This window comes from Chiroxiphia lanceolata, chromosome 2, assembly GCF_009829145.1.
Source record: "Chiroxiphia lanceolata isolate bChiLan1 chromosome 2, bChiLan1.pri, whole genome shotgun sequence".
Lineage (NCBI taxonomy): Eukaryota > Metazoa > Chordata > Aves > Passeriformes > Pipridae > Chiroxiphia > Chiroxiphia lanceolata.
Window position 1 is genome coordinate 74,948,374 of NC_045638.1, and position 25,424 is coordinate 74,973,797.

General features: G+C 35.4%; 1 protein-coding gene across 3 annotated transcripts in view; it reads right to left on the reverse strand.

Annotated features, from left to right (window-relative positions):
* The window catches only part of IFT88 (intraflagellar transport 88), a 45,035-nt gene that overhangs the window by 11,509 nt on the left and 8,102 nt on the right, over positions 1-25,424 (reverse strand). For all 3 annotated transcript variants that reach the window (XM_032677796.1, XM_032677793.1, XM_032677795.1), the window contains exons 10-23: positions 24,738-24,840; positions 23,990-24,104; positions 23,659-23,890; positions 22,881-22,951; positions 22,120-22,206; positions 19,456-19,555; positions 14,621-14,707; positions 13,784-13,970; positions 13,145-13,253; positions 11,524-11,674; positions 10,252-10,367; positions 6,904-6,956; positions 4,994-5,059; positions 3,235-3,341 (exon numbers count right to left, since the gene is read on the reverse strand). In XM_032677796.1, the coding sequence (XP_032533687.1) occupies positions 3,235-3,341; positions 4,994-5,059; positions 6,904-6,956; positions 10,252-10,367; positions 11,524-11,674; positions 13,145-13,253; positions 13,784-13,970; positions 14,621-14,707; positions 19,456-19,555; positions 22,120-22,206; positions 22,881-22,951; positions 23,659-23,890; positions 23,990-24,104; positions 24,738-24,840 (1,584 nt within the window). The remainder of the gene's footprint in view (positions 1-3,234; positions 3,342-4,993; positions 5,060-6,903; positions 6,957-10,251; positions 10,368-11,523; positions 11,675-13,144; positions 13,254-13,783; positions 13,971-14,620; positions 14,708-19,455; positions 19,556-22,119; positions 22,207-22,880; positions 22,952-23,658; positions 23,891-23,989; positions 24,105-24,737; positions 24,841-25,424) is intronic.

The window sequence follows — 25,424 nt, forward strand, 5'->3', positions numbered from 1 at the left end:
CAGACAGGAAAGCATTGAGGCTAGTGTGAAACCAGGATTAGTCTAGGCGTAATTTAGTCTGGAACCAGAATTTCCCATACTTTTTGTTTATTTTGGGAAATCCTCAAGTCTAAAATATGTTCTCTGAATTCTGTATTAAATATCGTTTTCACAGTCCAGTGTAGTAGCATATATCAATCCTTCAGGAAGCATGTTCAGACTCTCCAAACAATGAATAACTGACATCAAGTCTGACAGTGGAAGCCCAGCTTCTGTCTGCCAGAGGGAAGCAGTCCTTAGACGATAGTGCCCTCTCGGCATTTACATCCTAGGACTTTACTCCCAAAATACTACATCAGTACTACAGCTTAAGCATATGATAAATTCCTGTAAAGTTCCAAGCGAGTAGTTTGTAAGTAATCCCATACTAAAAGCAGACATTCAAAATAGGTTTCCACCCTAAAAAATGCCTGTTTCTCTTCCATGACTGCAAAAGACATTCAGGATGGTTAGCCCAGATGTAGATGCCTGAAGGTAAGGGCAGTAAGTCCCTGCCAGCATTTGCACCTATCATCACTGCTTCACAGCACACCCCATCAGCCCCTCATTTTCAGTCATTAAGCTCACTTAACGGAAATAAATAGTAATGTGTGTATACATCAGTGCCAAGGAGCTTGTGTGAACTTTTACACTATTACCTGCCTTTTTTAAACTGAAACATGAAAAGGGAAGATTAATGCAGCAAAAAACCAAACCAATACCAAACAATGAACCAAACATCCCCCCCAGAATGCCCCAACATATGAAGGTTGCAGTAAAAATTGAATGCTGTGAGAGGCAGGGAGAAAAATTTCTACAGGGAATGAACTCCACAGATGTTCTCAGATTCTTGGCTGGAAGTATTTAACAACTTGTCCATATTTGAGAACTGAGAGAAATAAGTACTCCAGAATATTTATTTTGGTAAAAACTCCATGTGGATGTACTTATTATGGAAAAACAATGCCAGAATAGCAAATTTTGATAAATTTCTACAGGAAGACAAAGTCTGTGTGCTGACTTTGAAATGCAGGTATACTACACTAGCATTTAACTATTTTGTGTTTACTGGGTGCAATCAGGAAAACATGGTTTAATCTGAAATTGGGAGCAGGAATAGAACTATATCTGGTACTGCTAACTGAAACCAGTATTCCTATTGGAAACTTAGGTGGTGAAATAAAATTTTGGTAATTTTAGAACTTGACAGTATAGTTTATGACTATATGGCCATGGAAGACAGAAGAAAATTCTTAGGACAAAAAACCCTAGTAATTTCCAAAGCCAGATGGTAGACATAAGACTAAAAAATCACACACAGACCCCAACCAATGAAAGAAAAAAAAAATCCCCAACCCAAAACCAGGGTATGGAACCCGGATGCAATCACAAAAAAAGGAACTGCAGGGACATTGTTTGGAAGACAGCGCCGATGCTGGGATTCTGTCACAGAGATACTCAACTTCTAATACAGGACAGTCACATACTAAATTGCAGTGCATCCTGAAACATCTTTTCTTAGTCTTTGTTCCTTTACTATGCAGTAACTTGTGCTACCATGTATCTGTACTGGATTCCACTGATACCTCTGTCATTCAGATATGACAGGTACGAATTCCCTTAACACGATGAAGTCAGAATGAAAAAAACCTCCATAATTTAAGTGTGATTTCTCTGTTACTAAAATCTTAAGTAACTTAGATGATTAAAACTTCTAAATATTCTACTTGTAGCTTTTTCCTCATGAGAAAGTAGAGAAATGGTTTGGGAAAGCTCTCGCTTCCAATGTGTAATAAACAGAAAGAGATGTGACTTTTTTTTTTTTTAACATATTCGAATATTAACTTTCTGAAAGGAAAAAAGGTGTTTTCCTTAAAATCCTTGACAATTGCAGATCTGTCGTACATAATTAACACCTTCAGTATAAAAAAAAGCCAAAATTACATGCAAGGAAATAGATAGCCTCTCCACCTCTTTCTCTCTTATGAACTATAAAATAATCCAGTTGTAACTGGTTTAACTGGTGAGCTTTCCCAAGTAAAGTGCTGAGGTACTGAAAGTTTTTGCAAAGAGTTATGTATATTACTGACATTGAACTGATACTCCCTAGAAACCAAACAAAACCTGTTTAACACACTTTAGAGAGATCTCTTAATTATGAGTTTTGCAGAATAGAAACATTATATCCGGTCATCTGTTTTGCTTACTGATATGATTATGGGGAGACATAGAGGAATACTGATCCCACTAGAGCTGCAGACTGCTTCTTTTGTCCATTTTCACAAGTGCTTGAAATTTTACATTTACTGAAAATTCAAACCAATGCACTTCAGCTAGTCCTTCAAAGTATGGTTGTAGCATAAAGCTGGAATCCTTTAATCAGTGTTTCCCTTTGTGAGTTTCATTTTTAAAATGTCTTAGTGTCCATGTGCATACTCAGACTCCCTGGAATTTAAGTAAAAGTATCTGGCAAAGGGGACCCAGTAAGTGTTACTAGGAGCACAGTAAATTAGTTAAGACTTAATGTGTCCTAACGTGACTATGTAGCTTTGAGGTAATAGGAAAAGCAAACTTGAACACTTTGCAGTTCAACAGCAGGGATAATGCTTTTCAAACAAGCAGCTGTTTTTCATTTTAAAATCTTACTTTATCACCAGAACAGCAAGAAAACAATGCACGAGTGCACATACACACAAACGTGAGCTCACTTCTGAACAGAACACAAGTTATGATCTCATACCTTTCACGGCCTGTTGCTGTTCCATGCATTTTTTTTCAGTTTAAAAATTGGCACTAGTATGAATAGTTTACGTCTAACTATGTAATCTGTCAATGTTGCAGCTTTGTATATAACAAAAAGACAAATTCTTAGGCTCCCCATCTCTCCCTGTAGTTGCATTATTACTTGGTTAATAAGTACACTAAAGTATTAAATGAAATCTGGCAAGTAGGTAGGAAAGATGACATTCCAGAGACATTGAATTATGCAAGTGGCTCCAGCATTCCCATCACATCCACATCATCCATCTTTCACTAGTATTAAAAATCACAGAAAATCTGGTACTCAAAACTATTCAGACAGATATAAGACTGACCAGTAATTTAAAACTAAACTTCCCAAACCTCAAAACATAAGCCTCTCTAAACCAGGAAGTTAATAACACATTTTATCTTGAAGTAAAATAAACACTGTTTTAGCTTCATCTATGTACTTACCTGCTCTCTTATTTCTTTTAATTTTTCCACTTTCTTGAGCTTTGTTATATATTCCTGGACTTCTTTCAGCCCCATATCTGTGCAGAGACGAACTAAAAATCGGAGGCCTAATTGAAAAGCAAAAAGCACCATTAAAAAAGGCTTACAAGCAGGTCCAACTACAAGTGCACCCCAACAGAATTGGACATGCAAAATGGCAAACAATGCAAGCAACTGTGCAAATAAGGTGACTCCAGTCCAGTATCGCCATCCGAGTTGTGATATTTTGCAGGTAATTCAACATTTTCTGTGTCTATATCCATGAAGAGTACAAATACCATTTATACATGTGGAAGGCACAAGACATACTAACTCACCTGGCTCAGAACTCTTAACATTTGCAAAATATTTTGGAAGCTGGAAGCATAGTAACGATACTAAGACATTACTGAGGAGCTGCTATCAAGAGCATTTCATTGAAAGCAATTTTACAAATGCCAAGTGAATCAAAACGTTTTTTTCTGTTGCTGCGGTTGATTTTTAAAGAGTAGTATTTATAGAATTAAAAAATCTCAACAAACCTGACATGAAAGTCAACTACAACTGTATGATTGAACCAGAAGAACCCCTAAAAACATTCTCCTGAGACACTATACCAAACTGAAGACATTGTTGCTACGTTTGTTTGTCAACATTCCTTTGAAAGAACTGAAGCCAAAACAAGCATGACATGATCCATTTCTCTGCTGACGCTTTAACAAACATGTTATTCATTACGTGCTAAGCTAGTTTTCTGCTAGTTTAGGGAAGACATGGTCAGGGAGGGATGAGTGAAGAACCACTGTTTCCGCAGTAGAAAACTTAAATCAGTTAAATTGTCTTGTCTAACTTCTGCCTCCATTTGTGTAATTTGTAGAAACTACATCCAGAAACATATTTGCACTCTAAAGGGTTTACTAAATACCCCTCCAAAATATGTGTGACCAATATGAACACCATATTTTGCTTATAACTTTGAGGAGTTAATAGCACTGAACTTCAGTTGTACAAGAGAGCTGTGTCATTCCTCTTTAAAAAAGCAATACATTTGATAGAGCAGAATGATACAATTTTAAAATAAAATTGAATTAATGTTCTTCCCACATTGCATTTAAAAGCATAGACTTGTTGGAGACAACCTTGTATTTTGGAATTTGTGAGGCAGAGTGTGGGATGTCAGAGAATGTTTTCACAACCACTGACAACCCCTATTTTCTACATGGCTTTTTTATTTAGAGTACAGGTGTGACTGATTTTGCAAAATGTCTTACTCTTCAAAGATTTCCAGAGACTGGTTGACCAACTATACTTAAAAACCCAGCAACAAAATCTCACCCTCTACATTCTTTGGAAAGCCTGGCTTTGGTAAAACTTAGCAATATGATTTTCTCATATCTAGAAACTTACAGCAGGAATTTCAAGTAGCAGGAACTAGAAGTACAAATACATATATTTTATCACAAGAAATATCTAATAAGTAACATAGTTATGTATGAGAAAGAACTCAACCAATCTGACTCAGTTATAACTAAGTTTATTTTCATCACTCTTCAGCATTGACCTAATATTTCTTAAATCACACTTTAGTGTTGTCACAGAAAACACGCTGCATTGGCTTGAATAAAAATGTTAGTTCATAAAAATATTTTCATATGAAAAACACGTCATATGATTACTAACACACATATTCTATGTAACAAAGTTTCCTTTGATAGTTGTACCACGGAACTAAACAACTTACATTCAACATTCTCTGGGAATTTTCTGTGAATGACTTTGTATTTCTCTAGAGCTTTCTGGTAGTTACCTGCAAATAAAACAAACATCTCCTATCCACACAGTCAAACATAAAAAAGAATATCTGATGTGAAATTGATACACTTTAACATCAATGCATTTTTTTAGTTAGAGTAAATAATTTAATATTATAAGACCAAATTTGGTGAGACCAAACTTAAAATTCTTTAATTACGTAATTTAATAGTAATTTACTTTAACAGTAAAAATTAAGAACATCTGAAAACAGTCCAAATTACTCTGTAAATAACAGAATTAACAAAGAGCAGTTTCCTGATTTCTGCCTTTTTTTTTTGACCTTCCTCTAATACTCTGTTTCTACAACGCAACTACTAGATGAACTGTATCAAGCCTAATAGGAGTTGTCTGGGACTGCAAATGTATGGATTGGTCAAATGGAAATATCTAACAGCAGAGCTCTGCCTGTCCTTCCTGACATCAAAATACAAACTGTGTGGCTCTCCTTTGCCCAGATCTGGTAGCGAAGTAATTATTCCTTAAGTCTTTTGTCTTCAATTTTGACTCAGATTGATTATGGAAAGGACTGACTGACCCTGTAAATCTAAAATATCATATCCATTAAATACTTGACAAAAAAGGTTTCTTGAGATATCACTGTTTTTCTCTTCCTGGTGTGAGGCAGAGATCAAACTGATGTGTTAACACGATAAACCGGGAATTTTGCCAATGAACCATAAATGATCTAAGAAGCAGCCAAGCCCACTGTTTTTCTTTGCTGGGAAAATGTTTCATCTGTCTAGTTTTGGGTGGTGCTGATTATTCTTAATACACTGGCTTCCCCAGGTCCTGTTCCTTTTCTCACTGTTGTATTAAATAACTGAGCTAAGTGAGAAAATGCACTTATTTATTATGGAAGACTGTTCTGTGAAGTTCTAAAGAAGCATAAAGAAGAGGGACAAGATGGAACAGGAAGAAAGAAGAGTATAATTTACATCATCAAGTATCCTGAATGCATTTTAGGTGGTGAAAAACCCCCAAAAGTTTAGTCTCTTTTAATTTTGCTCATCAGTGTATTCTATTTCCAGTATGGAAATACAGCACATTAAGACTCTCTTCTGCTTGTGTAGTGCAAATACTATTTTAATATTGAAAAATTATACCTGCTGTTGAAAAGAAAAGGGAATTAAGCAACTTGAAAAACTAACTGTTTATGTTGGATCAGTTGGTAGTATAATTACATTCAAAAAACCTTCTATTAGATCACGTATGCTGTACTATTTTCTTTATTTATTTAAGAGCACAAGGAATGTTTCACATATAAGTCAGTGCAGGCACACTTCCTGGACTTAAAAGAAACTTCATGTTTTATTACATATACAGAGAAAATTTATAACAAAATAATACATAACTGAGTGTTCACACAAACTTTAGCACCAATATTCACATCAGTCAGAAAAGATCAAAAGAAAAAAGTCAAAACATAATCAAAACAAAACAAAACACAGAATCATAAAATGGTTTGGTTTGGAAAGGACTTTTGAAGATCATCTAGTTCCAACCCCCCTGCCATGGGCAGGGACACCTTCCTCTAGACAAGGTTGCTCCAAGCCCCATCCAATCTGGCCTTGATGGAGCATCCACAACTTCTCTGGACAGCCTGTTCCAGTGTCGCACTATTCTCACAGTAAAGAATTTCTTCCTTATATCCAGTGTAAGTCTACCCTCTTTCAGTTTAAAACCGTTGCTCTGCCCTGGAACTGCAGACACCAGTTTATCTCCATGTTTTCTATATGCTCCCTTCATATATTGTCTAGTCTGAACAACCCCATGGATTAAAAAAAAAAATAAATGTTACAAACCTCCAACCAGTTACCAAAAAGTTACAGAACTTACCGCTTCTCCTGTAGCAACTTGCAACCATTAGCTGCCACTTCACTTGTGTCGGCCTGCATGTGAATAAAATAAAGTTATGCACATTTGCCAAAGAATGAATAAGCAAAATAATCTGCATAGCACTGCTAAAGACCTACTATTAAACTACTAATAAATTTTTCACCTAGCCTATTGCCTTCCTAGAAAGAACTTATCCAGCTCAATTCACACACAGTTTACCCCTGCATCATGCACCTGTTTTCAGGCCTTGATGTCACTCATTTTCAGTTGCATGTTATAGCCTTCCTCCTGCTCGTGATTCTGTGCCCAGACACAGTAGACCGGACAGGTGAACCACTAATCTTTGTCAGAGTTACAGAACCATGCAGTGGGGAAGAAGAAAATGCTAAACTATATTTTGAGGAGGTCCTACCACTAGGATCCCATGCATGCCCAAGAGATCCCTGCCAGGAAGCACACTCCCCACTCGCAGCTTCAAACTCTGGTTTCTCCTTTTTGCCTAAGATGCCACTGCAGCATCTAGCTGCTGCCTATATGCTCCTTCTCTTTTTAGTACATAATGGTGACAGGTATGTCAGAGAAAATATTTGAGATGTTTCAGCATGTACAATAAAACAGCTGGACTCCTTCCTCATTCTTCTCAAATTAATGTGAAAACTGGGAAATTTTCATGTCAATAGCGTCAAGATCCTATAAGCCAAAGCACTTTTCACATGTGGTTTACAATGCAATAGTAGCATATCCAAAAGGTACTGTGAGACAACATTTTCAGAATAGTTTTGTACTTATTCTCTTTAGTTTTTCCTTCTAATCATAGCACAGGCCATTTTTAACTCTAAATAATCTGTTTGCCTGGTAGTTGCCAAAAAAGCTCATGAAATACAGATGCTGCACCTTTTTAGTTTCAGCTGAATGTGTCTCCTGCAAACAAAGGCAGTCAAGCAGACCCAAAAATAAAGTTTATTACATAGTTCAGTATGAAAATTCTAGAGAGAAGAAATTGTCAGCAGCAAGCATTAACTGCACAACTCCTTTTATTAACGACAGATCTGTGCATGCTGGTAAAAATAAAATAATGGAAGCTGTTGCCCAGTTTGTTGTCTAACATGTTATTGTGATTCAGTATTTTATTGTGATTAAAATACTGAATGCATGAAGCATGAAGTATATGGACTGTAAACAAACTAAACAAACTAAAAATTGTTAAACTAATAAATGCTGTCCACAGTGAAAATAATTCTAAAACATAACTATTTAAAATCAGTAGCAATTTATATTTACATACATATTTACCATTTAGCATATCTAGGCTCTATTTCTAGTACCAAATAAGCACCAAAATATTTATGCACCATTATCTACTGTTAAAAATCTCCTCCCACAGAGAAATAATTTCTCTCTATTACAGATAGATGACAATTACAAATAACAATGAAGAATTTCATATGCCAATTATTCGTTAAGTACTTTACAATCCATATACTTCGTGCTTCATGCATGGACTGAGTGAGATAAGAAGCACAAAATCTTTATATCTTTGCCAAAACAAAATTATGAAATAATTCTTTTTAGTTTCATCTGTTTCTTTCAAAATTTTCTAACAAGGCCATGAACACCAGTATTTGCAATCTCATAGTTTGACTAAAATATAACTTTTTAAGATGGCCAGTATTTATAGGGAAAAGAATATTGGCAAACCTGTGAACTGGGTATTTTTATCTTATTGACATCTCTATTTGTTTATAATTATAACACCATTTGGGTGAAGTCTATGTCTTTTTTTATTATTTCTTTTTCATTTTTAATCCTTATTTAAACCTTGGATTTTCTCTTCTACAATTAATGTCCATTCCAACTCAAGTGTCTCAAAGCCAGAATTAGTATTTTTTACTGAACTTCTTACAACCTGTGGGAAACGACCGGATGGTAGGCCCTGAATTTGAGCAGTTGCAGCTCTCAAGTTGCAGAGGAATGTAAACAACTCTAAGGAAACATTTATTGCAATGCCGGACGGAACAAATATAATGCAGCCCAGACCAAAGGTCACCAACCAAAATGTGTTTAGTATCACCAATGACAGTGTGCACGGTGTCTCCAGTGTCACCAACGACAGCATGCACAGTGTCTTCAGTGTCACCAGTGAAAGTATGTGCAGTGTTTTATGCTTGAGACTTTTAACCAATTATGTTGTAGCACGATAGTACACAAAGAATATAAAAGAAACGCTTAAGAGCAATAAACAGCTTTCCTGATCACCTGACACCTGGACTACGACTGATATCTGAGCGCGTGCTTGGCCGTCGCAACAACCTATTTGCAGTATAATTTTTCCTTGAACGATACTGTACAAACTTTTTGTTCACATGCTGTCTTTGTACCTGCATGCCCATTCAGATTCCCAGAACAAAAAGAATGTCAAATTTTAGATCATCACAAGACAAGAAACAAGAGAGTTTTGTTTAGTATGATTTTTGGTAGGTTTCCTAAAACACAAAATAGAGAAATTCACACTTATTCAAGTGAATTTCAGTTGCATGAATTGGTCTATTAACACAAAATGCTTCATGAATTCCACATAAAAAGACCATATGCATGTCTTTTTAGAATTATCTTTGAACTCTGGATTATAGATTTAAATTTGACCAAATTTTATTTATTAACCATTCTGTGGTAAGCTCCCTTTCTGAACTAAAATAAAGTATATAGCCTATATACTTTCTGAAGTGCATCACGTTCTGCTAATGGACAATTTTAGCCATTAAGTTGCTGAACTGAACTCAGTATATTTCAAACATCTCTATCAGGATCGATTTAATCCGTAAACTTATTTTCACTGACCCCTGGACTGCACTGCACAATTTTGCTTACTTATATACCTTATTTGTAATAGCTTTTTTATGGAAGTAGGAGTGATGTGAAAAGTGGAAATGCAGCAAGAACGGTTAAAACATGCATTTATCTGAACCACCAAATCATCACTGCATAACAAAACAATAGAAAGGAAATATTTCACATAAAGTCATGGAGAAAGAGTTCTTGGTGGCTTTGGAGAGCAATTGCCCACTTTGTAGCTGTGTTTAATAGCAGATAACAGAGAAAAAGAGGGTCTAATACCTAATACTTTCCTGGGCCCAAAGGAGGATCTTATTTAACATTGAAATTGCACAGTAAGAACAAAGACACACTGTAAATGAACAGACAGTTGAGAAAATTAAGTAATATCCCAAACACTCTTAATTCTGATGTTCGCTTATAGTATTAATAAAGTTATACAACTGATTTATCTCTAGGTATCCTTATGGATGTCTCATCACAAATCTGAGTAGGTATAAAATAATAACTACTTACAGGATAAGTGCTGCTCTTTCAAAGTACTCAATGGCTTTTTCACAAAACTGGGTGTCAATATAATATGCTCCAAGCCATTCAATGACCTCAATGTTTGAAGGGAAATACCGGTATGACTGACAAAACAGGAAAGGTGAAAAACCCCACAATTTTAGTGATAAACAACATCTTTATGGTACTTCTGGAATATCTTACTCAAGTGTTTAATTCTCCAGATGCCCAAAATGTGTAATATAAATGAATGGAAGTAGTGTGCTGTACTAAGTGATCCTGGGGAAAAAAAAAAAAAGGCATGCCAAGTTTTCTAATTGCAGAATGCTTTCTAGAAGTTACCTGAGATGAGTCTGTCACATTTTCCATCCAGCCTTATTTGAAATACTATTTTAAATAGCTTGCAACAACAAAAACATTTACTTAGCTCACCTCTACATATGAGTAAGTTACCTAAAACATTAAACAATGCTAACTAATACATGTACAATTTCATATTCACATCAGTCTGCTGGAAAACTCAACTAAAAGCATTCTTTTCTATACAAACGTACATAAATAACATTTTCAGCTTTTTAGAAATTCCCACTGAAATAGGCAGCAAAATTATCATCAAGCACAACTCAACTAGTAATTCAGACTGCAACACAGCCTTTGGTCATCCTTACTTCACAGATAAAAAGAACCCTCATATTGCAACAAAGCCATTTCCCATCATTCTTTTTTCTAAGACAGAAGAATCTCTCCAAACTACAGATAGTAGTACAGCTGGTTTGAAATTAAAGAGGCTGCATATCTTTATGCAACCATGTATACATAATGTATAGCTATACCGTTAAAATATATATATATAAACTTACATATATAAACACATTATATATGTATCTCCATATCTATTATATAGACACAGCCTCCAATCAACTCAGTCACATTACACACCTTTAAAATTACTACATTTACTGAATTCGCTATATTCAGATTTTATTTTGTCCCAGACTGTATTTTAAAATAAAACTGTTACAGGTCAGTGTAAACAATGACCACATAAAGAAACATGAAAGTCTGGGTCGGTCTCCACACGGAACCACAGGCTATGTGTTTCCTTAGGCTCTGACTACAAAAATTAGATTTTGTCTCTCCCAGTATCTCTTTTTTTTTCCTTTCTGGAGGACATTTTAAAAAGTTTAAATGAATCAATTGTTAATTTGATATAGGAACTTAGGGTAAAATTTTCTTTAATTATTATAAAGTGCACTGAAAAAGCAATATAAGAGCAAGTACCTCATAGTAATAATGAAAAGCTTGGGATTTATCACCTTCATTATCATATAATTTCCCTAGCTTTGAAAGTACATGTGGATCAGTTGGTACTACACTGATCAACTGCAGGAGCCACTCTATGGCTTGATTGGGATCTTCCATGATCTCGTATCTGAGTTTTCTTCAGTCAAGGACCAATGCCAATGGTAGTTTGATTTACTCAGAATTCCTATTACTTTACCTAATGCAATCCATGTGCTGAACAGATACACCAGTCACTGTAGTGTGAAGATACACTGGCCTTCTTTTTTTTTCATATTGTTTTCATAATTTTATTTCCATCAGAAAGTCTTTTTGTTACGCTAAAGGAAAAAAAATATTCAGAGACTTCGGCTGCTCTTTCATCTTAAAACCAGCTTGGGCTCAACAGAACTTTGGGCTCAATTCTCCTCTCTCTTTCTGACACTAATTTTACTTTGACTTCCTCGTTTATAAGAATAAGTGTGACAACCAGGCCACTGATTTGTAGCCTTTACAACTTGGTTAGTTTTTCATACTAACAGTATTTTGTTTTACTGTAAGTGATAAGGTAAAACTGCTATTCCCAAGAACAGACTTTTGCCAGTAGTGAGGTTTTCTGCTGTATGTCTAAGAAGCACAAGACAGATTCTGGTCCAGAGAGGCAGCATTAGCTGTAACTCAGTCTGTAGTGTGCTCTTCCCTCCTCAGTCACCCCTGAGGGGCACAATGGCTCAGAGCTCTCAGCATGGTGAGCTGGAGCTACTGCCCAACCTGTTTTTTCACGTTCTGCTGCATCCTACCTATCATGGAAAAAGCTTGTGAGTATTGGTGGAAAACAGTTTTACACAGCAGTGGAGCAGAGAAGTTCTGCTCCAGATGGGAACTGGGAGTTGTTGGGCCATTTATGCTGTTGTAGAGGGGCTATACAACAAGCAAGAGAGATCTGAGTCCTTTGGTATTCTTGGAGGTTACTTATTTTACTGACTAAAATATATTTTTATTACCTACACTATTCTTAGAAGTGTAGTACAACAACTGAAATCTGTTCTGCCTTGGGAAGGATTTTATTACAGTTTGCACATCCTCAGAAGAATTGTTAAAGAAATTCATAGTGTAGAATATCACTGGTGATGTGCAAAGCCATTTCCTCCCTTCCTCAGCTTCTCAATTTGTTGAGCTTTTGCAGCATTGGGAGATAATTATTTTCTTACACATACACTAACTAATCTGAAAACAGCTTTCAGAAGAGAACATCATATTCATTAACCATAAATTTTTTTTCTTAAATATTTTACTTACTTGTACTTATATATGCCATATTATTTTATAATAAAATCAGCAGCATTTGAAATATTCCAGGACACAATTTAACACTGAGGGTAAATCACTCATTGCCTGCAATGAGAGCAGTCTTAATGTATTTCTTCACTGTCTTCACTGGAAATGTTCTAGCAGGTTTAAGTTCTGGTCTCATTTTCACAAACATCAGAGAACAAATCATCTTTACTATAATGGACACTGCAGTAAATTTCTAAGTCACCCTGTCATGATTGAAACACGTACTTCAGACTAAATGAGTTTACTAAAACCAACACCCTTATCATAATCCAGAAAAAGATACATGCTTGCTATCTGGTAAAGGACTTGGGCACTATTTGGAAGGATTGCATGGAGTTTCAGCAAAAAATCCAAAGCTTCGTCTATCCTGTTTAACTTCTTGTATGCTAAACCTAAAAAAAATAAAGGTTACAGATTCAATGCAGTGAGAAAAAGACTACTTTGGCCTACTAACTGACAGAATAACAAGAAAACCAGAATTGGTACTTGGAGGAAGTATGACTGCCTTGACATTAACAGACTCTTTGTGAGAGCCATGCTTGACCTACCAAACTGATAAACACAAGGAACATGAACCCAATCAAAGTGCAAGGACGCTTGTAATCTCACTTTTTGAACAAGATGAATGGGGGAATGAGGGTTTAATAATGCTAAAACTGGTATACTTTTAGTAGGTAGCATAAATTTCTTAATCTTCAGAGTAACTTATTCATCTGGAATTACTAGCCAATGTTCTTAACACGGGGTTTTTTTTTCAGAACAGACAGGAAGTACAAGTTAATATCTTGCTATAACATAAATTACTCAATAAAGTAATAATAATTCACATATATTTCTACATAAGAACACTCTGAAAGACAGATTCTCAGAAAAACTGTTACCTTTAGACAAAAGCTAGATCACAAAAGCACCTATGACTTACCAAGGTTATAAAGTGCTTCAGTGCATAAGGAATCATTCCTGAGAGCTTCCTTATAAAATTCAGCTGCTTTTTCATAGTCTCCATTTGCAAAAACAGTATTTCCTTTGTTAGTTAGAGCTGCTGGATTATACCTATCAGAATTTACAGCTAAATCTGCATAGTTAGTTGCTTGTGCCAATTCATTCCCCTATGTGAACAAAATAAACATTGTATTAGCCCTTTGTCAGTTAATTTTCTTGCAGCTGTGGTTTCTTACAGGAATTACAAAAGACTGAGGATTAAAAAAAAAAAAAAAAGATTCTTCATTCCCAAAATATTTCTCATATATTTGCATAGGTAGATCATCTCTTACTAATTGCTGATAACTCAACACTTGAGATGTGTCTTGCTATTGAGTCCCACCTGGTCTGGAAGTTTTCTTTTAAAGTAGCATTTCTTTTAAAAAAAAATAAATAAAAAAAATACCCATACCCTACAAACTTCATACACAAACACACCTGCCGAAGCTACGTAGTTAAGGTCTTCCTAAAGTTCAGCCTGGGTCTCCAGGACCCATGTTTTAAATGGAGCCACTGAGCTTCTGCACAAATCCCACTGCAGACACACTTCTGTGGCTTGGGGCTCAATCTCACTCTTCTTCCCAGCAACAGGATACAAAAAGACCTGATCCAAATTTCAACTACAGCCAAGAACTGGTGTTCCAGATTAACTCCTCTAGCAAGCAGTTTCTTCTCGTTTACAGGGATTATTTAGACAGATGCAAAAATTGTTACAAAAATACAGAAATTGCTACATAAACTGCAGTTCTTACCTGGTTTTGTTGAAACACACACTTACCAAATAATAAAGGAATGAAAGGTTTGTTGCAGCTGCACTCTTTACTCTGCTATCCTTTTTTTCAAACATTTTCAAAGTCTCCAGTGCCTAGAAGTAATTTGGAAACAACTTACTTCCAACTGAAGTAAACTTACTCCAAAATCCTTTCAGAAAGCATTGATAAACTTCACAGTAACAAACAGCTAAAATTATCAACTCATGTACTCACATATTTGATAATTACTAGAGCTTGTAACACACACTTATAAGCACGTACATGCAACAGTATATCTGTATTATAAATAACATTAATTTTGGTCACAAAATTTCTATAATATTGAATATTTATTACTTCTCCAAAATTTAGATTAGATAAGGCTACTGTGAACTACACAGATATCTGACAATTCTATACATATAAAACACAACGTTAGATGATTTGCTTTTAATCTGGCTAATTAAAATTCTCATACATATTTTTACAGTTCTTTAAGTGAACACAAAACAATTGACATTAAAATCCTTATTAAAAAGCTAAAAAAGAACGTGCTATATGTAAAAAAATACATACAACAGCATAGGACTGGACTTGAACTTGCAGTTGGTTTGTGTATTAAGACAACGACAACTGCCCAAGTCTAGGAAGTACTCAAATGTGAAGCCTGAGGCCACAAAGCTTTTTAAAAACTTTTACATGAAAACTAAATTTCATAAACTTCAAAATAAAAAGTAAACATATTTAAACTATGAGAGAAACTTCAAAATAAAAGGCAGCTTTTTCTTTTCATTGACTTTTGGACAACATTTCTAACTGCAGACTAAATGATTAAGAAAAATCTGTCTTCTTGATGCCAAATATTTATATTAACTACACAAACTGTTAGAATATCACAGTGAGCCCAGTTCCATCATGTATTACAACACAGATGTGGTAACCTCAATTTAGCAATCAACACTAGCAATTCAAAAGTTTCCCTCTTTCTTGACATGAAACATTTCAGCTGCTATTTACATATCAAAGCAAATGCACTATACTGTATGTCAAATGCCAAAATAAACATAAATGAAACAGGTTTTAATTGACTGTCATACATACAATGTTTCACAGTTAGTCACATGTGTAAAATGACAAAGTATACGCAGCTAACTGTAGTTCACTGATTTAGTCAACTACATTCCACCCAAGAACTACGAATTACTAATGATCTTAATACTCTCCAGTAATAGAAAATTCTCTAAAAATACACCAAGAAAAGCATTTCAGAAGGCTCTGGATTTTGTGGTCTCAGAAATGTAAGAATTGTAACAATGATAATTTTAAATTTTATATATATTTGTGACTTTCTCCAAAAAGGGAATGATCCCAAATATTTTCAGATGTAATACTACTATATCTGAGGTACACTACTCTTAAGAAAATTCTTCATGGAATTTTTAGTGAATTTAGAGCTTTACAGTTCAAAGTTACTTTCTGAAAAGCTATTTCCCATTACAGCCGATTTATTTAACTTTGCTTTTACTGCTAAATGATATCTTTGATGATAAAGATCAGAGAGGAAGTAATGTTCTTTTCATGTGTAATAAAAAGTCCACATGGACTCTGAACTCAATTCACTTACTGGTCATTTACTGGTAAATAATGTTGCAGGTCTCTTGAACCCTTTCAGCAATTATGAGCCCTAAGATAAAAATCCATAGCAATATTCCTTTTGTCCTTGCAACACAGCACTGTCTCATCAGCTACATTTAAAGATTTCTAAAGAACTTCTAACTTTTTAATCCCAACAATAATTATTAGTTAGATTCAACAATCAAAACACTGACTGTCCAAACTATTCTTTGTGACATGCTTCCAATGTACCTAAATTATTTGCTTACAGAAGTTAAACATCAAAGCAGCTTGCCTGACTCAAGCAGGGTGTGCCAGAGATGTTTAGGAGCTGCATGGTTAACCTGCAGAATTTAGGTTTTAAATTGATTTTCAACGTTTTTTTCTGATATTAAAAAACATTCAAAATGTCTAATACACAAAAACAGACACAGTATGGTAATTTTCCTCTTGAATTTTGTTTTATTTTTTATTTGCAAGAACTGTTTTAAAATAACATATTCATTACAATGAACCCATCTATTTTAGTGTTTTGGTTTTTTTAAACACAAAAAAAACCTTTCAGCCTTGAAACTGAGTATTTCAAAAAGTTTCCATTCTTGTTCTTCGGCCAAAGGTGTGTTGAGCAGGTGGTGAGTTAGTAAGCATATGAACAGGCAGACTGGATGAATTTAAATGGCAGCTGCAGTTTTATTAGAACAAAACAAAATGACACACTGCAATCACCATTCTGCAGTCCCACTGTACCATTAAGTGGTTCCAGTGCAGGTTAAAGGTCTTCTATCACATAATCCAACTAAAAGGAGTTCTCCCCTTACTGCTAACTTCCAACACCCTTTCCTCTCCCTCCATTTAAGTACTACACAGAAACATCACCAATGATCTCCGTATATCATTTTACTTCTGAGAATTGATTTTAGGGGGCTTTTAAAACCTACACTGGATACTAACTGGAAATCACAAAGAATTACCATCAAAATAGTAATTTCTTAAGTTTGTACGACTGTTTATCTACCCATAACACTCTCACCCTTCAAAATCTACCAGATTTGACCAAAATTTTCCAAACTCTCAAAATTGCTTCCTGATCTCAGAAAAAGCTATCAGTGTGCTGGTTTTGGCTGGGACAGAGTTATTGTTTTCATAGTAGCTTGTATAGGGCTGTGTTTGGGGTTTGTGTTGGAAATAGTGTTGAAACTCAGGGATGTTTTCATTACTGCTGAGCAGGGCTTACACAGAGCTAAGGCCTTTTCTGCCTCTCACCCCACCCCACCAGTGAGTGGGCTGGGGGTGCACAGGGAGTTGGGAGGGGACACAGCTGGGACACCTGACCCCAATTGACCAAAAGGATATTCCATACCATATGGCACCATGCTCTGTATATAAAGTAGGAGAAGAAGAAGGAAGGGGTGAATGCTTGTATGAGCAGCTTTTGCTTTACCTATTACACTGCCTTTATCTCTACCCACAAGTTTTCTCACTTTACTCTCCTGATTCTCTCCCCCATGCCAGGAGGGCAAGGAGTGAGCGAGTGACTGCCACAACATTCAGACATGCAGTGTAATAAAGTATAACTCTTTTGCTGTATCTACAGGGAAGGAGAAGTGGATAAGACAGGTAGGAGGAGGAAGAGCTGTTCAGGAAACTAGAAAAGCTTAAACATGAGAAGTAAAAGGGGTTAAAGTCAAGCACGTGGCCCTGTGTGTACCCATCCAAGATGTGCAAAGGGGAAGGACCTTAGAAGATGATGGAGCTGTTCACAGCTTCAGCAGTAATTTTGCTGTATATGATCTCTCATACTTCTTGCCACTTGTGCAAAACTGGGGGTTGATATTCCTTCTTATTTATTAAGCATTCCTATCACTGAATGTACCAACCAGTGCATGTTAGAAGGAAGCTGATCAAATCCTGTCAGATATCTGAGCTTCCTTTTATTCAAATGAAGCTGTTTTCCAACTGCTCACATTTCAAACCAAGCTTTTTCCACAAGCAAATAAAAGATTACATTACAATTTTGATGAAAACCTGGTATTATAAGCTGTGCCACAACCCATAAAGATTAAGTGCAAAAAAATGCATTTGTCTTTAAATAAAACACTGTCAGAAAGCTGCACATTCACTCAGATAATACCAAAAACTTAAACGTGGTAAGCTGTGGTATTAATTTATACACCTATACTGGCAATGCATAGAAAGGAAAGCTAGAGTTAACAGCCTCCTGTACTTATTAGAAAGAGACTGGTGAAAATTTTTAAATGAAGGCAGTTTGGCATAAAATTCACAGGCAGAAATTTATCTAACTAGTGACTGGCAGCCAGCTAGAGAAAGATCTTACCTACATAGATATACAGAAATCATTTCAAAATAGCCAAAAGTCATCTCATGTGTATATTTAAAAATACAACAAACCAATTAAACATGCAATAACATGCAAGATAAAAAAATATAAAGTCACAATGGTTTTGGTAGATCTATCTTCTGAACTTCTGCAAGCTATTGAATTTTGAGCAACGAGCTATACTTTTACTTGGAAGTACTAATACTGTATCTTTTCTATGACTTTTTTCATTTGCTAATACACACTGTGGCTTAAACTGCTGTAATATCTTCCCAGTACTGGTGATTCACCCAGCCCTCTGTGCTCTCCAGAGGGGCAAGCATTTTTATAAGACATGCAGAACTGTCCAAGCTCCTGAGCAGATGCTTAATTTACTTTCAATTTGTATTTCAATGGAACGATAGGAGGGCTGACTAAAGTATAAGAACAGTTTATAGTAAAATACTATAAAAGCTGCAGTACATGGGGAACAGTGAGAATACTAGAGTATAAACATTAATGATACATATGAAGTGCAGTTGCATATATTTTGGTACTACAGTCAACCTAACAAGATTCAGCTCATATTAATGAAAACACCTTCATGTTGATTAGCAACAGGCTTTCTAGGCTCTGTTGACTGTACTAACCTCAGTTCCACTAACTGTAATGACAGCTTGGACACCCAGTGAAGATAACTAAATCTAGGTGTCTTGATTCTGAAGTGCATTCACACCAGCTTCTGTGGCAGAAATTTTGTTTAGATAAAACTCATCTCTTGCCAGTGTTTTTATAAAGTTATTTTACTGATCAGCATCAAAATAATTATGTTTGCATAAATCATTCTTTCCCTCACCAAAAAATATGCTGTGGCTAAGAAAGGTATCTTTCCAAATACAGTAAAAGCAGTAATATGAAAAGTTACTATACCTGGTTAAAATTCTGCTGCCTCAAGTAAGTAGTGGCTTTATTTATTTCCAGGTCATTGGCTAACTCTACATAGTGGGAAGCTTTTACCGCATCAACACACCTGCAACAGAAGCGATCCATAAAGATAAACAAAATGCACCTGTGCAAACCCCTCTAACTTATACACTTTTGCATCTAATTTGCATTCCAAATTTAGTTTTTCTTAGCCAATCTTTCTTCACAGAGGAAAAGAGCACTCTGATTAAAAAATATTTGAGAAAATATTTGTACCCATAACTTACCTTAATAATAGTACCTCTGCTATCTCTTTTTTTTTTTAGACCAGCTGTCTAAATATCAATTTATTTTTCGCCACTGAGCAATACTTGATATCAAAAACCCACTAAGACAATTTTTCAAACTATTTTCTTTGGATACATTCTATACAGTGGTTTTTCAAACCTCATCTCCTGTTGCATATATTACCAAACCTGTAGACCAGATTAGTGAACAAACTGCAGAGACTGCAAATTGTGTCCCTGAGCTCCATAATAATAATAAAGTCATAATAATAAACCTCTTTCTGGTCATCTCCCAGTTATTTGTGACTTAGGGTCTTCTGCAAAATGAGTGCAGAAGAGAATGCAGCAGACAGTTCAGATGTTCATTCACAAACTCCATCTTCCAGGGTTTGATGTGGTCTACTTTAAGCTGCCTGATCATATGAAGCAAGACCTTTATTTATTCTATGCACATACTGTTCTCTCAAACAGTTGGTAATTAAGCACAGTCAATGAACAACTTGCAGGATGCTTCCTTCATCCCTTCCCCTATTTTTTTAACTGGTGGAGAGATGTCTTCTTTCCTTCCAACAGTTGGCTACATTGCCAACAGATGTTTAATTTAACAAACTGCCTCCTGCTGCAATTGGGTTGGCACATGGACAGTCTCTATACAAATGTCTTTTATGCTGGAGGAAATATTATATTAAATAATCATAATTTCTTCTTTTATTACAGATGTCTTCGCAAAGTCAAAAAAGTTTTCAACTGCTACTTTTAACTATAAAATGCAATGAGATCTAACTATCCAACTGTTCTTTTTGGAATATGACAGAATAGTCCCATGACTATGTCACATTTTAAGTAAGAAGTTATGAAATCCAAAGACTATTTGTCCCCACTTAATTTCTCTAAAGACAATTAATCTGATTAAAAGCACATTTAATACTCAGAGGACTCATAAAAAAGTTTATCAATTTGAAAAACCAAGCTCAAACTGCTGGTTAAACTTTTTCACTGGGCTCAAATACCTCAGCCTAAAATAACAGAGAGTAGATCTGTCCTGATACACACAAAACAATCCCACATATCTCACCAGAAGTTGTCTAACTAGCCAGAACACATATAAGAGTGTGTTACTTCATGACAAGTATTCCATGGATAGCACTAAGGAAACAGTATCTGACAACCTTTTCCAATTTTCCTGAACAAAAAAAACAAGATACAGAGCAAACAAATGTGACTTACTCATGTTAACAAATTCTAAAGTGGCAAGCTAATTTTCACAGGACATACTGTTTAAGTTCTGATAATTCAGAATGGCAGAAGTAGTGAAATTGTAAGATTATAATGATTATTAAACCATCAAACACCACCTTGTGGACCCTAGCAGACAAAGCATATTTGTGTGAGAGATTATTTCATATTAGTATAAACAACCTTGTAAATTATAATTATAGGATCTGCACAATTTGAAAATAATCCTAACAGGCCAAAAAGGTAAAGGACAGTCTTCTTTCCTCAGCAAATGTCCTTCACTACCCAAACACTGAACATGTTAGTAATTTTGTGCCTGCAGATACACAACACTCATTTGTGCATGTTATTTTCCAGTGTTACTAAAAATACATAAAAATATCAAAGTCCTTATAATAGAAAACTAAAAGTAAGTTTAAAATACATCTTGGGAAAGTTATACAAATCATTTTTTCATTGTCATTACAGTAAGCGTGTCTACTTGATTTTGTTTTAAAGAGAAGAGTATTCTCCTCTGGAAAATACCACAGAAAGCAAAAGCTAACCTATAAATTAAAAAATAAAGTTCAAATGGTGAACTGTATCAGCAGCCTATCCCTGTATATACTTGTAAAATGTTTAAGAAATGGTAGATTAAGTTTACATTTAAAAATATTAGGTTTTTAAATGAAATGCAAATAAACTTTTCCAATAAAAATCTGGATTTAAGTATTTTATATAATGAGTCTATGGAGTAACGAAAACTTCTTGGGCACCCCAAGTTTTCATCATGCTATCTTCAAACTTACACTAAAGAGTAGTGATCACTACCCTCCATATAGCGTTTGTTTACTGAGATTTTCAAAAGCTTTTCAGTTTTCAAGTTGAATTTTCAAATTCAATTGAGCTTTTAGAAGTTCTTTCTCTGTGAACACAGAACAGTGCAAAATATATATTTAACAGTTGAGCTTCAATGATAGACTCTAATGCTTTGTTTTGTTCTTCTCCACAGGATTATGGAGGCAAACTGTAAACAGCCTGGATACACTTTAGAGATGTGGGGCAGACCGTGTTTCCCAGGCTGTTTATGTTTGTGAATCTAGTTTCATAACCAGCACAAAAGACTCACATATAGTTTAGAAAAAAAGAAGCCCCATTTGACTCTTACCAGTCATAGCCTACTGCAAAAGATGTCTCAATTACTGGTGCAATGAGTTTAGCAGCTGTCATGATGTATTCCTCTGCCATGGATTTCCTAAGGAAAAAGAAAACCAAACAAAAACACAGCTTAAAAATATTAAAGAAATTCTTCACTGCAAGGGTGGTGGGGCACTGGAACAGGTGCTCCAGAGAAGTTGTGAATGCCCCATCCCTGGAAGTGTTCAAGGCCAGCTTGGTGGGACTGGGAGCAACTCGGTCTAGTGGAAGGTGTCCCTGCCCATGGCAGAGGGGTTGGAACTGGATGATCCTTAAGGTCCCTTTCAACCCAAACCATTCTATGTCATCATTTCAAAAACATGTATAGAAAAAAAAAACCCAAACAGATCTTGTTCTTGCTTCTTCCCGCATTCAGGACAACCTCAGAAGTCAGTCTAACCTGTCCCCTGCTACCTGTATCTTGACACTGCCCTGTGTCTTGCCCTGTATCAGTTTTTTCTATTTTCCTTTCACCACACACTGTAGTTGTATTTTTTAAAAAACTCTAATGCTGCAAGTTTTAAGCAACATAACCTAGATCATTTGGGGCAGATATTCTACTTTAGTGCAGTACACTAAACTGAGTGATCCAACTGGTTCTTCTGAGTGTGTTCTTTCCTAAGAATTATGACACTTTCGTAACAAGAGCTGTGGACAGGTGAGAGACCGATAATCCTTTCAGGAGCTAAAATCCAGGCACCACAGTCAAAAAAGAATAGATTCCATCATTACCTCTCACGTTCCATTTGACTTATACTGTCATTTTTAATGGCTTCAAGCAGTAGATTTGTATGTAGATCATCCTGAAGGGGGACAAAATAACTGCAAATTATGCCAGTATACAAAGATTTTAATTATTTTATAGACGATACGACTGCAAACATAAATTGATGCAGAATATACAGTCTATAATGTCACTTACTTTCCACATTTGAAAAAGCTAGCTTCAGTTTAAAGTAGTTTTCTAACTGTAAAATCTAAAATTTGGCATTACAACTACTTCAGTCCTGTTTTTCTGCTCATACATGTTGTCACAGCTCACGTTAGGGTTGTTAATGGATGTAGATTGTGTCATGTGTATCAGACTGGGAAGACTGCAGAGTGAGAATATTCTCATGCTTAAAAATAAGCATTTGCTGAACTGCATTCAGCAGAGGAGGACTTGTGCTACCTTCTCATTACAAAAACTCACGTGATCATCTTATGATTTCTATCTTTCTAGCTAGCTCTAAAAGAACTAATAATTAAATTCAAAAGACAATGGTGTAGATTTTATGTACATCATATCTTTTGAGGAAGAAAGGTTTTGAATGTTCTTTCAGTTCTTTCATTATTTCACACTTCTGAGCAGTAGTGCCACACTAAATTCATGTTGGTAAAAAAAAAAAGTTATTTTAGATATCTAAGTACACATTGATTTACATATTCAGTACTTTCCAAGCATTACATATATCTCCCTCTTTCTCCCAATTTACTATGTAAAGACACAGTTTCTTTTTTTCAAACTTACATTTAATGAAATGTATTTGTCATCAAAATCTACTTCCAAAGGAACTGCAATCAGTTTTTTGAAGGCTTTCTTCATTTGCTCACCATTTCCAATAGCAAAATAACATAGGATCAAGTTGAAGCCTGCCTTCAGGTTTGGGGATATGCTCATTATGTCTTCAAATGAAGAAATGGCATCAACGTATTGGCCAGTTTTAATAAATGCAACTCCAATATTTTCCATTATTTTCATCCTAAGTAAAGAAATCAGGATTAGGTTATATTTTTAACTCTCAAATCAAGTTGTATCCAAATCTTGTGTTTCATAAGCAGGCCTCCTAGAAGAAACTCACCTCATCTCTTTGTGGGCACTAGTAATCTGGTCTAGAGCCATACGGTAGAATTTGATAGCTTTGGAATAGTTCCGTTGCTTTAAATATATATTTCCCATATTTACCTTCAGTATACCTATCAAAAGAAGTCAATGAGTTACAAGATTTTTAAATTGTTTCAAAGTGGCACAGGAGAACAACTTCCTAATAAATCTGTCTTCATTGCAGGATACCAGTGTCCCTTTAAAGCAGCACTGCACAGAACTGCCTTCACCCAGGAGAAGATGAAGTACTGATGAAACCTAGAAAAGAACTAGCATGTAAGATGTATTCTGATTTTGACTATGAACTGAGGGATGAGGTAGAGATTATTTACAGTGCTCTCCAGAAAAACAGCTGCAAATCAACATCTCTAAGAAAAGTGCACTGTGGTTGTCTCAAAGATGTGCAAAATACTAAAAGAATCTTTCAGGAGGGAAAAGCCAAATCAAAAGAGAAAAAATTAGTATTAGAGTAGACAACATAGTGTGTGTGGCATGAGAAAATTATAGATTTGTCTTTATGTTTAGCTTAGCCTATGGAAAGAAAAGATTTCATGAGTCAGTGTAATGTGGTTTGGCTCTCCAAGTCAGAGACTGGGGGTATCTGTTGCCCACTCTGACCAGCTGACTCTGAGAGCTAAGATCTCTATGAATCAACACCATACAGATGCAGCCCTCATTTTGAATGCCTAACTACCAATTTTAATCCACCTTGGAATATAACCTACCTCCACTGGTGAACATCTTATTCTTCACTATGACTTGGTAAGTAGTCAGTGCTTCAGCATACATTTCATTAGCAGCATACTGACTGGCCAGATTGAGAAGAACCTACAGAAAATTGGAATTATAGGTACAACAAAATATATTGTCCTCTCAACAGTAATAAACTTGAATTCATAATAGATAATTTGAAATTAATTTTACTTTGGAAGTCCTGTTTGTACCAGTTTTAAGCTTCCCATCTTTAATGTTCCTTTGTTCTTGCACATGGACATAGAGGAAACAAGTTTAAAAGATACTTATTCTAGGTAATTATTTTATTTTGTACATAAATAACTACCATTCAAAGTCATACTAAGTTAGCCTTAAATCCAAGTGAATGCAATGTTATAACAGAAAGTTATTAAGAAATATTTGTACAAGTTCGTTCTCAGAGACTGTGTGTAATTTATGGCTCCCAACATGTGGAAAATGGTCCCACTGCCTGAGGTCACTCAGTTTAGAAAGACAGAATTTTTCCAAACTGCTGTTTCAAAACACAAGTTCTGCTGGTGTCAGGTAAAACACCTCTGCATTTTTTCCCCAGCTTTACCCTGACCTTCACAGTAAAATAAACTATTAGGTCTGCCTAATTTAAATCTAGATATCTGCTTTAAGATTCAAGAATATTACTGTATTCTATTTCATGTAAT